Here is a 15,997-nt window from a genome sequence, read left to right on the forward strand (position 1 = left end):
GCCCCAGCACAGATGCTTCACAAGACCTGACCTATCCTCACCTGCCCTGTGTACCTCACACCACTTCCACCCCAGGCCTTGCTGTGTTCCTGAGGAGTTTGGGGACCCCCACCCTTCAGGTTCATGCCAAGCTGGATGGGCAAGCCCTAATTTGGCAGTCTCTGGGTATAGCCCTCTGGCTTTCCTCGACAGGCTTCCCCCTCACTCTGAGCACACAGTCACTGCCCCCCAGTGAACACCTACACAGCCAGGTGGACACCTGTCCACACAGGTGCACATCTGCTCGCCCATTTGGAACCGACTTAGTAGGTGAATGTTTTCTTTCCGGCCTTCCTTGCAGTTCCTGGCTTCCAGCCTCCTCCTCCTCCCCCCGCCAGGACGAGGTCTCTGCGAGGTGGCCAGTAGAGGGGGCACTGGCACCAGTCCTGAGACTGTGCTGATAGCTGAACCTGAGACCCACCATGGTGGCTCCCACACCAGCATCCAATTTAGGAATTTTCATTATTAGCATGTTACATGGAGATACCTTTTTCTTTAATAAGTTTTTGTTTCCAGCTTCCAAGGTTGTGCGATGAGTTTTCATCAGTTCACATCATAGACGGGATCCTAAAAATGTGACTAGTGGCTTAATCACAATTTAAACTTCAGCATAAGGAACTGTTCATGAGTACTTTTTTAATAAAAGAATATTGCTCCCACCTTCCCTTAGGAGTAATCAGAACTTCAAGGTATATGAAATGCTAAAATTCACGTGCCCATGGGTTTTGACTTTCCTACGGCATTTCCTTAAAACTGCATCTTTGGGTGTAATTTTTCAGATAGCTGCTCATGAGAGTATTCCTAAATCCTCCCAGGCAGCCGCAGGTGTGTTCAGCCTTGACCGTAGCGTCCCCACACGTGAGCTCTGCGGGGGCGGGGCCTGTCATACTCTCTGCGGCTCTCCCTGGGACTTGGCCGCAGCGGACCATGGTCCTGGGACATGTGGGTGGACACACAAGCAGATGCGGCCCCTCGCCTTGTCTGCGCTGAATTCAGCATGCTCCACAGACCGACCCCCATGCCACACCTTCAGTGAGAACACGGCTGAGCACCCGGTCTGCAGGGCGGAAAGCACGCCAGCACCAGGGGCCCGCTGTCACTGTCAAGCTCCCTCCCAGCTCCCACTTCCCATGTTCCTGTGAGCTGCTGCCACACCCACTCACAGCCTCACATCCGAACAGCACACGGGGCTTCTGGAATGATCTCTGAAGGCCAAAGCATGCTTTAATGTGTTTCTTCCCTTTCACATGCCACTTCCACCCTCCTCCCTGAGAAATCTGGAGGATTTTATAGGCACGTAGCAGATCATCCTATGTCGTAAAATGAAAAGGCGGTGCTGGTCAGGGCTGACTCTGGTGCAGCTCTACAAGGGCGTGTTTCCAAAGATCAGCAGACTAGAGAGGTCCAAGTCAGCTGGACTAAGTCCCCAGGGTTTCCAGAATAAATTAGCATAAACCAGGCAGCTGCCAACAGCAGAAACTTCCCTCTCCCAGCTCTGGAGGCAGAAGTCTGAGGTCCAGGTGTGGCAGGGCCGTGCTCCCTCCAGAGGCTCCAGGGGAGGATCCTTCCTGCCTCTCCCAGCTCCTGGTGGCTCCAGGCGTTCCAGGGCTTGTGGCCGCATCACTCCAGTCTCTGCCTCCATCTTCACAGTGGCTTCTCCTCTGTGTCTGTCTCCTCTCTTCTAAGGACACTTGTCATTGGATTTAGGGTATAACCTAACCCAGGATGATCTCATCTTGAGATCCTTAATTTCTTCTGTAAAGATTCTATTTCCAAATAAGGCACCGTTTTCAAGTACCAGGGATCAGGATGGGGACATACCTTTTTGCAGGGACACCATTCAACTCATAACACCATCCAGTCCTTTGTCATGGGGCTGACTTTGAGGCAGGATGAACTGGGGTGTGGGCAAGGAGACTATTTCCCCATCTTCTGGGCATCATACTGTGGACTGAATTTTGTTCCCCAAAATCCCTGTATCGAAATCTTAACCCCCAGGACCTCAAATATGACTGTTTGGAGACAGGGTCTTTAAATAGATGATTAAGTTAACATGAGATCACTAGGGTGGGGCCCATTCCAATCTCACTGGTGTCCCTATAAGAAGAGGAAATGACACAGATACACACAGAGGGTCCACCATGTGAGGACACAGGGAGAAGACGGGATCTACAAGCCAAGGAGAGAGGCCTCAGGAGGAACCAGCCCTGCCACTCCTTGATCTCAGACTTCAACCTCAGGACTGGAGAGATGAACGTCTGCTGTCCCAGTACCCAGGCGGTGTTGCCTGGACTGGAAGCCCCCAGCCGAGGCTCCACTTCTCACGATCACCTCCTGTCAGTCAGGTTTTACGTGAGGTGCTTCTGTGTTCACAGTCGCGGTCAGGGTGGGCGCATTTGCACCGGAGCATAAGCTGTGAACATGCATTTGCTGCGCTCTTCGCAGACCTGTCTCAGAGCTCTGGTTGGCTTTTCACTCTGGCTTTGACTTGGGGCTCAACCCTCCAGGACTGGAAGCTTAGTGAGCGCCTGGGAGCCTATAAGGGGGCATCGGTTCCCCTGCCCAGTCTCAGGCCTCCTCTCCACTTCAGACCCAACCCCGCCAAGGCTGTGCCCCACAGGGTGTGACATGGACTGAGGCCACCAGGCGGGCTGCTTACGAGCCCGTTTCTTCCTTTGCAGCCATTTCTACGAGGATGGTCGACAGGATATTCTCGGGAGCTGTGACCAGGTATGCACAGCCCAGCCTCCACCCAGCACCCCCTCCTTTGACTCCAGCAGTTCACTTCCAAGAGGCCAGATCTCTCTCATTTCCTCCCTAATGTGAGCTGCTGGTGTTCTGACAGGACTGTCACACAAGGTCACGAGAAGGGGGGACACACGCCTGTCACTCAAGGTCCCATGTAAGGGCCAGTGCACATATCATGCAGTCCTAAGTAAAGGGGAACACGCATCTGTCACACAAGGTTCTCAATAAGGAGTGATATGCTCATCTCTGTTACTCGAAATCCTAATATAGGGGACACACACGTCATTGTCAGGTGAGGTCTTAAGTAAGGGTGGGCACACAGCCCAGGCCCCAGGTTGGTGTCCTCCTCAGGCACTGGCATCTGAGCACGCCCCGGAGGAGTGTCTGAGGCCTCGGGGACTGTGGCAGTGACTGGTTGGCTGCTCTAGACGTCCCTGGAGAACGGTGGAGCCTCTGCCCTGGCTCTCGAGGACCCCCCAGGCTCCTTGCAGGAGCAACCAAGTGGGAAGCAACCAAGTGGGGAGGGACTGTGGGTGCCCATGCCCGAGCATGTTGGAAGGGACCCCACTGCTCCATGCTTTTCTCCCCAACATGCATCTGTGTCTGCATGCTGCGCCTGAATCCAGAGGCAGAAAAGTACAGAAGGCAGGCAAGATTAGCTACGCGGACTTTGTCTGGTTTTTGATCTCTGAAGAGGACAAAAAAACCCCAACCAGGTAGATGTTCAGGGACTCCTCTCGTAGGAGTTGGAAGCGTGTGCTCAGCAGTCACCCCATGTGTGCACTGCCCACCTGATTGCCTGCCCAACGGTCAGTCCCAGGCAGGGTTGGCCTGGTGGGGGTGACCTGGGTGGGGTCCACCTGGGGAAGGGTGTCTTTGGCGGTCTGGCTGACAGGTCCGCCGCGGTCTCAGCATAGAGTACTGGTTCCGCTGCATGGACCTGGACGGGGACGGGGCGTTGTCCATGTTCGAGCTGGAGTATTTCTACGAGGAACAGTGCCGCAGGCTGGATAGCATGGCCATCGAGGCCCTGCCCTTTGAGGACTGCCTCTGCCAGATGCTGGACCTGGTCAAGCCCCAGAATGAAGGTAACACCCCTGCAAGGGGACGTCACGGGGGAGGAGGTGTCTGTGGTGAGGGGACATCCAGTGTGAGGGAATGCTCGGGAGGACTTCCCTGGGTGAGGGGTCACCTGAGGGGACATCCCACCGTGAGCAGGCATTTGGGTGAGGAGACATCTCAAGTGAGTGTACCTCCCCTTGTGAGGGACTGTGGTTCCAGGCCTGGTCATCCAGTCTGTGTTGACGCAGTCTGTGGCATGTCCCAGCCTCAACCCCTACTCCTCCCCAAACTCCCTTGAAGGTCAAAGGGTCTGTAGGGAACTTTCTGTCAGCTGCTGCCTCCATCCGTTTTGTGCTCAGTGTTTTGGAATCCAGGTCTGGGGATGTTTAACTTTAGAAATCGTTCTGAGGCAGCGGGCACAGGCCACCTGCAGCCGGTTCTTCCTAACCCTGATTTTCTACTCGTGTTTAATGACCCCTTGAGGAGCTCGGGTCCTGGAGCAGATCCCTGTCATCTCAGATCCAGGGACGCTCCCTGGTGGCCTGCATCTCCCTGTTCTGTCTCTGCACCCCGTCATCCTCCCTGCCACACAGGACCCCACGGCTCTCCTCCGTGCCCGTGGCCTTCCACGCTTCAGGCCATGCCCAGAACCACCTCGTATGTCTGTTCCTCACGTCAGAGTGTGTCAGAGCACAGTGCTGTGCTGCCTCCTCGAGGGCAGGTTATCACACGTGCCAGCACACACAGTACAGACCTCTGCACACGCAGCCGGGCTCATTTTGTCTTTGAAATGCTCCGTCTTCCGCAGGGAAGATCACGCTCCATGACCTGAAGCAGTGTAAGCTCGCCAACGTCTTCTTTGACACGTTCTTCAACATCGAGAAGTACCTTGACCACGAGCAGAAAGAGCAGGTTTCACTGTTCAGGGTGAGTGTGGCAGGGCACGCGGGCTCACCGCTGCCACCTGTGCCACGTCTGCAACACATGTGCTTCCTCCAGGAGAGCGAGAGCGACGGCCCCGAGCTGTCAGACTGGGAGAAGTACGCCGCCGAGGAGTACGACATCCTGGTGGCCGAGGAGGCTGCGGGCGAGCCGTGGGACGAGGGGTGAGTGTGGGACGCGGGAGCACAGGGCAATGAGGTGGTGAGGATGGGAGGCAGACAGCACGGCGTCCTGGCCTCGCCTGAGTGTGCAACTCAGCCCCGTCCTGTAGCTCCTGCGTGGGATCTCGTAACCCTGGCTGCAAGTTGGTTGTTTTTATTTTTTAAATTTATTGAGTCAAAATTGATTATCCATATTTTGGGGGTTGAACATTGATATAATGATCAAATCAGTATTACTAGCGTATATATTGTTACAAATCGTTATTCTTTATGCCCCTTGCCCAATCTCTCCCCATCCCCCATTCCCTCCCCCCTCTACCCTAGATTTCTTTTCTCCTGGTTACTCTTAGTTTGTTGCCTAAATCATCAGGTCCCCCCAAATTATCATAGAGCAGATGCTGCTCCTGTCACTCTGGAATGGGCTTTGTGGAGAGAGACATCCTCTTTTCTTTGTCTCTGCTGGTGACTCCAGTGGCTGGTGGACCATCTGTGTGGGGGTTGTGGTGTCTAGTCGCTTTCGCAGCTGCTGCCAGTTCTTGCACGTGAGGCAAAGAAGGGGGAGACTGAGTCAAGGCACATGTTGCTAATGATGTCCATCCTTACTCCTTGGCTGACACCGAAGGGTCGGAGGTGGGCAGCCTGCCTGGGGCCGGTGGCCAGTCATGGGCCCCATTTCTACCTGAGACCTTGGAGACACCGAACCACCCAGAAGGGCTTCTTGGTTTCTTATTAAGTTAAAGGTTCTTTATAGCTTCTGGGAAAAATTCATTTATCAGATAGGTGTCTTTTCATTCTCTTGATGTTGTCTCTCAGGTGTTCTTAATTCTGATGACATGCCACTTATCAATTTGTTCTGACCGTGCTTTGGTGTCATGTCTAAGAAATCACTGCCTGATCCACCGCTGCAAAGGCTTTCTTCTACAAGTCTTGTTTTACGTTTTCCACCTAGGTCCGTGATGGGTTTTGAGTAAATTTTCCTGTGGGGTGTGAGGCGTGAATCGAGGCTCAGTTTTTTGCATCTGGATGTCCAGTTGTGCCATTTTTGCAAAGCCATTGAATTGCCTTGGTGTCGTTGTTGAAACTCCATCGACCTCGTGAGCGTAGTCCATTTCTAAACTGCCTTCACCTTCTGAGGTCCACGTGTGTCCGTTCCCCAATAAACACTGTGTCGAGTCCGCAGCCTCATCGTGAGTACCAAAGTCACATGGTGAGAAGCCTCCAGCCTTGGCCTAGCGCAGGATGGTCTGGGTATGCGGATTTTAGATGCACCTGTTGTTTTCTTTGTTAGAGGGTTTGGGGGGAGGGGGGATAGGGTTTTTTTTAAGCAGCTGGTGGGTACAGGGATCCGAACCCTTGACCTAGGTGTTCTCACACCACACTCTAATCAGGTGAGCCAGTGGCCAGCCCACTGTCGCTTTCTGCGAAGGCCTGTGGAGACATTTGTGGGAACTGTGGGTCTGTAGGCCGTGAGAGTCAGCATCGTGACCACACGGAGACTGTGCCTGTCTGCGACCCCCTCTGTGTGGCCAGCTGTAGAGCATGCAGTGACTCTGCAGCCACAGGGTGAGGAGGTCCCGTCAGCACTTCACTTCTCTTTCTGTGTTGCGCTGGCCGTGCTGGATCTCGGCCTTTGTTGTAAATTTAAAATAAGCTTGTCTACTACAAAAAACCATTCTGCTGAAGGCTTGAATGAGATGCTGATGACTGAATACAGCCACGCGGGGACAGTGGGCCACTCCACAGACACGTGTGTTTCTCCTTTTACTTAGGTCTCCTCTGGCTCCATCTGTCATCGTCATGTAGCTTTCCCTGTACAGACCTCACATGCACTAGGGGTCCTCAACAAGTTCACAGAAGTGTTCGTTTATCTTTGGAGTTCCATTTTCCACAGACTCGTTGAACTAACTTCGTATTTCATGAGAGTTCTGTTTGAATAGTTCATAATTTTGGGCATTGTAAAAGGTACTTTTTAAATTCCCATTTCCAGTTGTTTGGGCTGTAGAAATATGGTTTATTTGCGCTTATCGATCTTGTGTTTGTCTGCACCTTTATTAAATGCATTTATTAGCTCCAGTAGTTTTTAGTAGGTTTTGGGGGGTTTTCTACATGGACAGTCACATTGAGTGGGCTGGTTTTATTTCTTCCTTTCTGCTCTCTGCATTTTATTTTTCTTGCCTGTTGCACCACCCAGAACCTCCAGTGCGACGTGGAGGAGGAGGGATGGGGACAGCCTTGTTCCCGGCCTCAGGTGGAAAGCAGCTGTGAGGGTTCCTGCAAACGTCCTTTCAGCTTGGGGACCTCCCCTTCTGTCCCAGTTTGAGACTTTGTCATGAAGGGATGCTGAATTCTGTCAGATGCATTTGCTGAAATAGTTTCTTTCTGCAGCCTGATGCCACACGGAATTACAGCGAGTGGTTTTTGACAGTTGAACCCTTCCCAGGATAAACCTGCGCGGTTGTGACGTCTTTCTCGTAGGTTAGTGGATTACACTGGCCAAGCTCACCTGTGGTCTGTTCTCGGGCTACTGTTGGCTTTAGTGTCGGGGCTGCCGGCCTCGTACAGGAACAGACGGGCTTGCGCTTCCTGCAGGGTTCGCGTGGCAGACGTGTTATTTCTTCCCTGAGTGTTTGGCAGAATTCACCAGTGATACCACCGGGGCCAGGAGTTTTCCTTGATGGATGGGTTTTCATTCTTATTTACCATCTTTATTAACTGTGCGTTTCAAGCATACATTTGCGTCCAGGAGGCCTCCCCCACAGTGGGATAACACGTGCCTCCATCACCCTGAAGGTCTCCTTCCCTACTCCCCGCAGACCTGTAGGTGAGCTGGCATTTTCTAGAATCTTAGACACCCGTTTGGAATTTGTCCTCTGGGACTGGAGGTCTTTCTGTGAGAAGTTCAGACCCTGGGCTAGGTTATCCCTTCCTTCTTGAGTGGTTTGTGTCTTCTGTTCATCTAAGTGTGTTATTGGCCATGGTAGTCCCGGATTTTAGGGTTAATATCTACAGAATCCACACCAATCACCACCTCCCGTGGTCCTCATATTGATTTATCTTTTATCTGTTTCTGCATTGGTATGGCCGGGAGGGTATCAATTCTAGATCTTGTCACAGCACCAGCAGTGCCATCCCTCTGCTCTGCTGTTGGGTTTCCTGTCCTGTCGGTGTCTGTGTGACCTTCCTTTCGGCCGCTCACCTTCTCCAGTTTCTTTGGGGAGAGGCTGATGTCACATTTCTCTTGAGCGGGCACCGACTGCTCTGTGCCAGTCAGCACCGTGGGTTTACCTTGTGTTTTCACTTGTGTTCGGCTCAGGATACCTTCCTGGGTTGTCGGTCCCCACTCCCTGCACCTTTCCTGTGTCCTTCACCCTGCTGCACCTTGTAGAGCAGCTGTAGCCACCAGACCTGCCCTGTTGTATCAACCCCCACCTCATGGCCATGCCCACCCCAAGTTCTTCTCCACCACATGTGTCTCCCCTCCTGACGAGGCCCCTTGTCCCCTGCCCAGCCACCGTGTCCCCCTGCCCATGGTGATGACTGGCTTTGAGTCCAAAGCGTGCAGTTCATGGTCACCATGCCCTGGTCACCGTGTGGCTGCCCTGCCCAAGTTCACTTCTGCTCCTTCACGGTACAGCTCAGGCCCACCAGGGGAGCCGGGCACTGGGCAAGGCAGGAGCCCTGGAGGAGGGCTTTGGAGGGTTGGCGTCTTCACTAGTTTCCGAGAGATGTCAGGACATTTCCAGTGTAGAGGCACAGGGAGTACTTGTCATCACCCGTAACAGAAAGGAGGTGTTACCGTCCCTTCAGGGTGAGGATTCTGTTCAAACTGTTGTGGCATCACCTGGGCAGCCTGCATTTACGTCTTGACTTTGCCTAAACCAAGTTGAGTCTTACTCTTTATGAACAGCATCTTCACTGTCACATGGGCTCTCACCATCTGATCGGCCACCTGTGGACAGACCAGTCCAGTTTTAAAACAGGCCACACCCACTTAGGGTTTGGAGGTTTGCTCTGAAAGAAGCACCATCATTAAGCTTTGCGGGACAGAGTCACCCAGTCGCCACCACTGCAGAGATGCTGAGTGTACAGCTGTGCCGACCCCGGGTAGCACCCCATCCCATGTGACCCCAAGGGTGGGCTCCTTCTGCTGGTGATCCTCAGGGAGGCTGCCCCACCACTGAGCGTCCACACAGGTGGCTTCACGGTGGTGCAGTGCATCAGTGCATCTCAGGGAAGACTCTGGTGCCGTCCCGCGGGGGGCATGAATGTACATCTACGACTCAGGAGAGGGCCCCACGCTGTGAGCGCATCCAGGGGCCCTCCCCTGTCCTGCCTGCTGTCCCCTCATCATGCCTCTCCTTGCAGATTCGACACAGAGCTCAGCCCCGTGGACCAGAAGCTGAGCACATTGCGGTCCCCGCTGTCCCAGAGGCCCTTCTTCGAGGCACCATCCCCCCTGGGTGCTGTAGACCTGTACGAGTATGCCTGTAGGGACGAGGACCTGCAGACTTTGTGACGCACCCAGGGATCATGTGCGGTGGCCCACGCCAGGGTGATCGCTGAGATGCACCAGTTTTGGTGTAAAAAAACCATTTAATCGTTGAGCTGTCTTTTGTGGAAGATGAAGTGCATTTGTACGGAATGATAAATTTCTATTTATTCATACGACGCTAGTCACAGATGTCATTGATGGCGCAGATTGATTCCTACCTGACCTTGAGGGGCCGACGCTGGCTCAAGAACTCTGCAGTCTGGCACGTCGGCCCCAGGGTCCCTTGTAAACTGGGACAGGCTCCTGTGCTAACACCCTGGGCCCCACCCACACTGCAGCTTTTGGAGTGGAGGTGTTGACTTACCCGTCCTGGCCAGCAGGTCACCCCAGGATCTGGCTGCTCTGGAGAGGGCCACAGTGATGTCCTCTGCCACATGCTTGCTCTTCGGCGCTGGGCGCATGCCACTCTCTCCTGGGGTCGTCACGAACATTCCATGAGCACCAGATGGGCCCAGCTGGCCACACCCGCATCTCCCACGTGCGGGGCATGGGCAGGGAACCCTGCAGCGCCTTCATTGGGATGTTTTTACATAAATGTACAGAAGTATGTAAAGGTAACCTTCATTTGCTGTGTATAGCGGTTTACGAATGTTTTATGTGATCACGTTTGTATTTTCAAAAAAAGAATTTAAGGATTTTCAGTCAGGAGCACAGTTCTTTCAGCCACAGCCCAGGGACACAAACATGACATGCCACGTGGACTCGGGTCCGTTTACGAGGCCGTCAACATTTCACAAACAGTAACAGCAGATGGTGATGCTGCCTGGGGACACAGCCCAAGTCCAGCATGTTCGCGGTGTGCCCCCCTCCCCTGGCGCTCCCAGCCACGGGGGTCCACGTCCCCGGAAGCCAAGGCTGGCAGAAAGTGGGGCCGTGGCGGGAAGGGGTGGGGCGGCAGCGTCCCGGGGATGGAGGGGGTGGGGCTCACATGGTTTGGCCCCAAGATGAGGTTTAATGGCCTGGACATTCCCACAGGGACATGCCCCCAACAGCTCTGCCTCTATCCATGCCTGCTCCCTGGCCCCACCTGGAGTGCGCGGCAGGTGAAGCCATCACGATGACAACCACAGGGAGTGGAGTTTGTCCCTCCTCGAACAAGACAAGACACTCCCAACCCAAGGCATCCCCACATGACAGGAGGCCCCCATGGCCAGCATAGCAGGAACACGCATCACAACTTGGGGTGCGTGGACCCCAGGCCACCCTCCTGTGAGGCCACTGTGCCCCTCTACCTGTGCTTGGCTCCACAGGCATGCAGGGCAGGGCAGGGCCGGGGTTCCCTCCAGAGCAGCCTGTGTGGAGGCAGCCGGTTCCACCCAGCCATGGAACTGCTGGCCGTGGAAACAGGACGGGGCCGTGAATGACACAGACTCCCAACTTGTCCCTGTGGGGTGTGGGCTCCTCAGAACCCTGGAGGAAGAGACAGGGATAGGTGCCCAGAACGGAGACACGTGGACACACACACATGGGATGGACAGACACAGGAGGCACCTTCCACAGGATGGGCTGGGCACCCTCGCACATTCCCAGTCACAACAGGGCAGCTCCCTAAGAATTCCCAGAGGATGGGGGGGCAAGGGCCTGGGCCTGCAAGTGGACGGGAGTGAGTCCTGTGGAGCTGGGGCTCCCTAACTGCCCCCCAGCCACGTGGGCCCACTGAGACCAGCAGGACACACACCGGGCCCTGCAAGGATGGAATTACGGAACCAACTGCCTCGGAATCCTGAGGACCCCTCGTGAGCCCAGAAACTCCCGTGAGCCTGGAAACCCGAGGTCAGAGCTTGGGTCAGCTGGGGGGCTGGGCTTCCCAAGGGTCAAGCCAGACCCTGGAGATTGTCTACTCTGAGGCCCCATGACGTCTGACCCCGGGACCCACAGCCCCCTGCGCTAGGCCCCATGACATCTGACCCCGGGACCCACAGCCCCCTGCGCTGACCATGGAAGGAAACTGCTCCCACTCCACGTGAGGCACGAGGCCATGACATCACAGAGCCCCCTCTGACATGGACAGCACCTGGCTGGAGGCCCCCACCTCCCCGACTGGTGCCACCCCCACTGTCTGATGTCCCTGTACGCTGCTCCTGCTGATGTCCTGGTTTACCTACCATCACCCCCAGAGGGCCCACCCAGACTCACCGAGGCCAGGATGTGCTCCACGATGACATGGTCACTGGAGGGGTCAGAGGACAGGCTATCCACATCTTAGATATTCCTGTGGGGGAGACAGATCACGGCTCCATAGTAGCTGCACCTGGGCATGCCTCAGAGGGACCTACCACCTCGTCCTGGGCATTCCCTCACCAAGAGCCTGTGTCAGAGTGGGCCAGGGGCTCTCCACAAACACGTGCCCACTGGCCCCAGACTGTGATGCAGGGTGGCATCCCACGGGGGGCATGTACTTCTGCACCTCAGCCCAGGCAGGTCTCCCTCCTGGTAGCTGCCAGGACATCTCCTGCCTGCAGCCACCCAGCCCAGCTCACTTTTGTGAGTGACTGTCCAGGGCTCCCTGGACCCCAGATCTCATGGGCTACCCCTTGGGGAGCTTCGAGGGGATCCTGTCAGCCCCTGGGTATTAGGCCCAAAGAGCATTAACTGGGCAATGGCCGAGCACGGGACAGCCCGGGACAGAGTGGCTCGAGCCCCATCCCAAAAGGTGGCTGTGAGGGGCTGCTGGCTGTTCTCTCTCACGAGGTCCCCACCCCTTCCTGCAGCCCCGAGGTCCAGGCCGTCCCGGGCTGCTCTCCACTGGGAGTGAGCCAGTCTCCTTGAGGCGGGTGGGTGAGGTGGGGGTGGGCACCATGCACTCTGCCTGGGACACAGCAAAGGGCCTTCCAGGAGAGGAGTGACAGGCACGGCGGGTCCCCAGGGGCTCCAAGAACAAGGGGAGCATGGCAGGTTCTGGGGTTCCATTGTGGTTGACCCATGACAAGTGAGCACAAAGTGAGCCTGGTGGGTTCTGGGGGATTCTGGTGGGGGTAGGGGCTTCATAGCACCACATAAGCATGGCACGTTCCAGAAGGTTCTGGTGGCTGCAGTATGTGGCAAGCCACTGTATTCAGGTGTTCTGCCATATACGAGGTGACAGGGCAGGTCCCAATGAATTCCACTGCGACTGCAGCAGGAGGACGGAGCCACCCAGGGCCACTAGAGGTGAAAGGACACCAGGTCCCTGCTGAGGGACTGAGGTGGGAGAAGAGTCAGGAGCAGGAGTCACAGAGGGTTGGGGCCTGTACAGCCAGTAAGAGATGGAGGCGGGAGGTGGGGGGCAGGGAGGAGACAGACAGAGGAGGACATGACGGGGATGGACACGAGAGCAAATGCAGACAAGAGATGAGGACGGGGAAGTAGGGGAAAGAGGAGGAGGCCGAGGCCCTCAGGAGCCCACGGGGTGCTGCCCCAACACCCTGTTGACGCAGGCGCCCTGGAGGCTGAGGGAGAAGGTGACACAAGGAGGGGGGGCAGAGCTGCGGTGGCCGCGTCCCCCCAGGTGGGGCAGGCCCAGGAGGGTGGGGCAGGCCCAGGAGGGTGGGGCAGGCCCAGGAGGGTGGGGCAGGCCCAGGAGGGTGGGGCAGGCCCAGAGGGAGAAGAAAGGGACCTGGTGGCTGTGAGCACTGAGACGGGCAGGTCAGTGGACCCTGCAGGACGCAGGCCAGCACCCCCCACCCCACCCCACCAGACTCTCCCTAATGCTGCCTCAGCAGCCACACAGCTCTGGGCGCACACACAGCCATCGCTGGGGATTTTGGGGCCCAGTGTCCCCCACCTGTGAACCCTTGTGTTTCCCAGCTTTGCCCTGTGCACTCTGCACCCCGAGCTCCGTCTCCTGGGACTTCCAGCCTCCCTCGGACCCCCATCCCCCCGCCTTTGTCCTCAGCCTCACCCCGAGCTGTGGCCCCCGATAGGGTTGACCCCCCTGCAGCAGGCTGGGCTCCAACTTGGGAGGCGCCTCCTGCCCACCCTCCCCCTGCACAGTCTGTGCCCCACAGGACAAGGCCCCCACACACACCACCCACCGGTCTCCCGCCACCTCCTGGGCCTTGCTGTTCCCGCCCCAGCCTCACGCTGGAGGAGCAAGAGGTGACGGTGGCCCAGCGTGGAGGGTGCGGTGTGTGCACGTGGACGTAATTCAGCTGCGAGAGCTGTGGCCGGCGCTGGATGCAGAAACGAGGCAGTCGCAGCCGCCCTGGGTGACAGACCCGGCCACGCCTGGCAGTTCCTGGAGGAGACGCCACTTCCAGGACGCAGGCGGCAGCAGGTCCTCAGCCTCTGGGGGCAGGGCGTCTGGGGCGTGGGGGGTGGGGAGGAGGAAGGAGGACAGAGGGGGAAAGAGGCCTGAAATCATCCCCCAACTCGGTGCCCACAAGGCGGCCTCGGCCCAGCTGAGACCATCTGCAGCACTCGGAGCACTGTGCGGACGGCACCTGTATCTGTGCCACCCAGGCCAAGGGGTACACACCCTGCACGGTGCAGGACACTCGTCCACTCCCTCCCTGAGGCTGGAGCGGAAGCAGCCTCCAGGGCGGCACAAACCCTGCCTGGCACAACACAGTCAGCTAAGTCAGAGCCAGCAGACGGTGTCGGCAAGAGCTGACGTTCACAGGTCGGGATGCTGCCGCCTTGGCTGCTGCGACGGGGCTCCAACCCTGTCCCCGGGACCCATCAGCAGAGTCCTTGAAGGATGTGGAAGCCCTATGGCCCTGCAGCACTGGTGGCTTCTGTCTGAGCCCATGAGCACCACCAGGACAACAGGGCCACCACCCAGGTACCCCAAGGGCACCACACATGTCAAGGCTTGCTCACAACACACCCCACTCAGGCCCGGTGGGACCAGCACCTCAGGTCTGAGTGATGCAGCAACCTTCATGCCCCGTAGCCCAGACTTGCTCAGGGCGGGCCCCTGGGTCGCTGTGCACGCTGGCCTGGATATCTGGCCCCCTCTGTGCACACCGACATCCTGCGGAGACCCTCACCTCCCCGTCCTGCCCTTGGGGCAGCTGCCCTCACCCTTGCACCTGGTCCCATGATAGCCCTGACCACACATGGGACTCTACCCATCTGTGCTCCCCAGGGGGACAGGACCACCCTGTCTCCCTAGAGCGGCACGGCTTGTCCTCACCCAGAGCAGCAGAAACAGCGACATGAGATGAGAGGCCAGATGTCAGTGGGGGAAGAAGACCCTGACGTGCAGGGACAGTGGGCCCAACCCCAGATGAGACCCGGGAGTGCAGGACCCTGCCCAGCAGTCCAGGCAGGCTGGATGCTGCCTGTGGTCTGTTTAAAGCTGTGGACCCCAGCACAAGGTGGCAGCCCCCCCCCCCACACTGAGTCACAGAGCCTCCGAGCCCCTAACACCCAGCAGGGCCGCTGTCACCAGCACTCACACGGCCCCACGCTCCCACCAAGGGATCTTGCAGGAAAACTCGCTGGCCAGCAGCAGGGAGCTGATGTTGGGGAAGTGGCTGTCCCCCTCCCCAGCTCCAGGCCTCCGAGAAGGCCAATGCAAACACGGCGCCACGCCTGTCCATGGCACAGGTGTCAGACCAGGAACAGAGGCAGCGTGGGGCGTGAGGAAATGGGCCCCCAACTGCGGATGAGGCAGACGGCGTCCCAGGCCCTTGGCAGGCAGAAGCCCAGGTCAGGGGGCAGATGCAGGGGCCCGTGGATGGGGCCTCAGGTGTCTGTGCTCCGGTACAGCTGGGAAGGCAGAGGCAGGAGCCGAGTTATAGGCAGGTGATGGGGGGCTACGTGTCTGGGGACCCGGGGGGCCCTGAGTCCCAGGTCTGGGGTGCAGGAGCACTGTATCCCCAGACCAGCAAGCCTGTGGTCACTTGCTCAGTGTAACTGAGGAGGGGCGGCCAAGGTCTCTGACCCTGCTATTCAGGTGAGGTGGGTGGGAGGCACCTGGCTGCTCCCACCAGCAGGCCCCATAGAGGCTGGAAAACCTCTGTCTCTGCACTTGGTTGCAGACACGTGGGCAGCGCCCCCCAGGCAGGCTCCGTCTTGGTTCAACCAAATCCTGAGAAGAATCTCCCTCATCTTCAACTTCACCAGAAAAAGCAGAAATAAATGACAGGGTTCTGGAAAGTCGTTTCCCTCTCAAGGGAAAGGACGGCTCAGGTCTCAGAAGGACGAGAAGGTGCTGCCTTAGAAAGGAAGACAAAAGACTCTGGAGGGGCCGGTGTGGATGTTTGACCTTGGGAAAGGGGCAAGGACGGAGGGGTGGGGAGGAGCAGGCAGTGGGGGAGTGGAGGCGGGGCCGCCCCTGGGTCTGCAGACCACGCCCTGTTGATGAAGGTTGCAGGTAAGACCCACACAGGTGAGCGCCAGACCACAGCTCTAGGCAGAGCTGAAAGGCTGGACGTGAAGTCAAGGACAGACCCCAAAGAGGGCAGGAATGCACACAGCAGCAGCTCACAGGGGGGCGGACAGACGACGGGTGGCAAAGACCCAGGGACTGGCCAACGCTCGGAGACACCAGACCCTGCACATCACG

General features: G+C 57.2%; 1 protein-coding gene across 1 annotated transcript in view; it reads left to right on the top strand.

Moving 5' to 3' along the window:
* The window catches only part of PPP2R3B (protein phosphatase 2, regulatory subunit B'', beta), a 29,258-nt gene extending 19,113 nt beyond the window's left edge, over positions 1–10,145 (top strand). Inside the window, exons 7-12 of the mRNA XM_008591156.1 lie at positions 2,721–2,769; positions 3,414–3,503; positions 3,700–3,875; positions 4,658–4,776; positions 4,849–4,955; positions 9,318–10,145. Coding sequence (XP_008589378.1) covers positions 2,721–2,769; positions 3,414–3,503; positions 3,700–3,875; positions 4,658–4,776; positions 4,849–4,955; positions 9,318–9,468 — 692 coding nt within the window. The 3' untranslated portion in view covers positions 9,469–10,145. The remainder of the gene's footprint in view (positions 1–2,720; positions 2,770–3,413; positions 3,504–3,699; positions 3,876–4,657; positions 4,777–4,848; positions 4,956–9,317) is intronic.
* The last annotated feature ends 5,852 nt before the right edge of the window (positions 10,146–15,997 follow it).

The sequence above is a fragment of the Galeopterus variegatus genome, unplaced genomic scaffold (genome assembly GCF_000696425.1).
Source record: "Galeopterus variegatus unplaced genomic scaffold, G_variegatus-3.0.2 Scaffold6710, whole genome shotgun sequence".
Classification (NCBI taxonomy): Eukaryota; Metazoa; Chordata; class Mammalia; order Dermoptera; family Cynocephalidae; genus Galeopterus; species Galeopterus variegatus.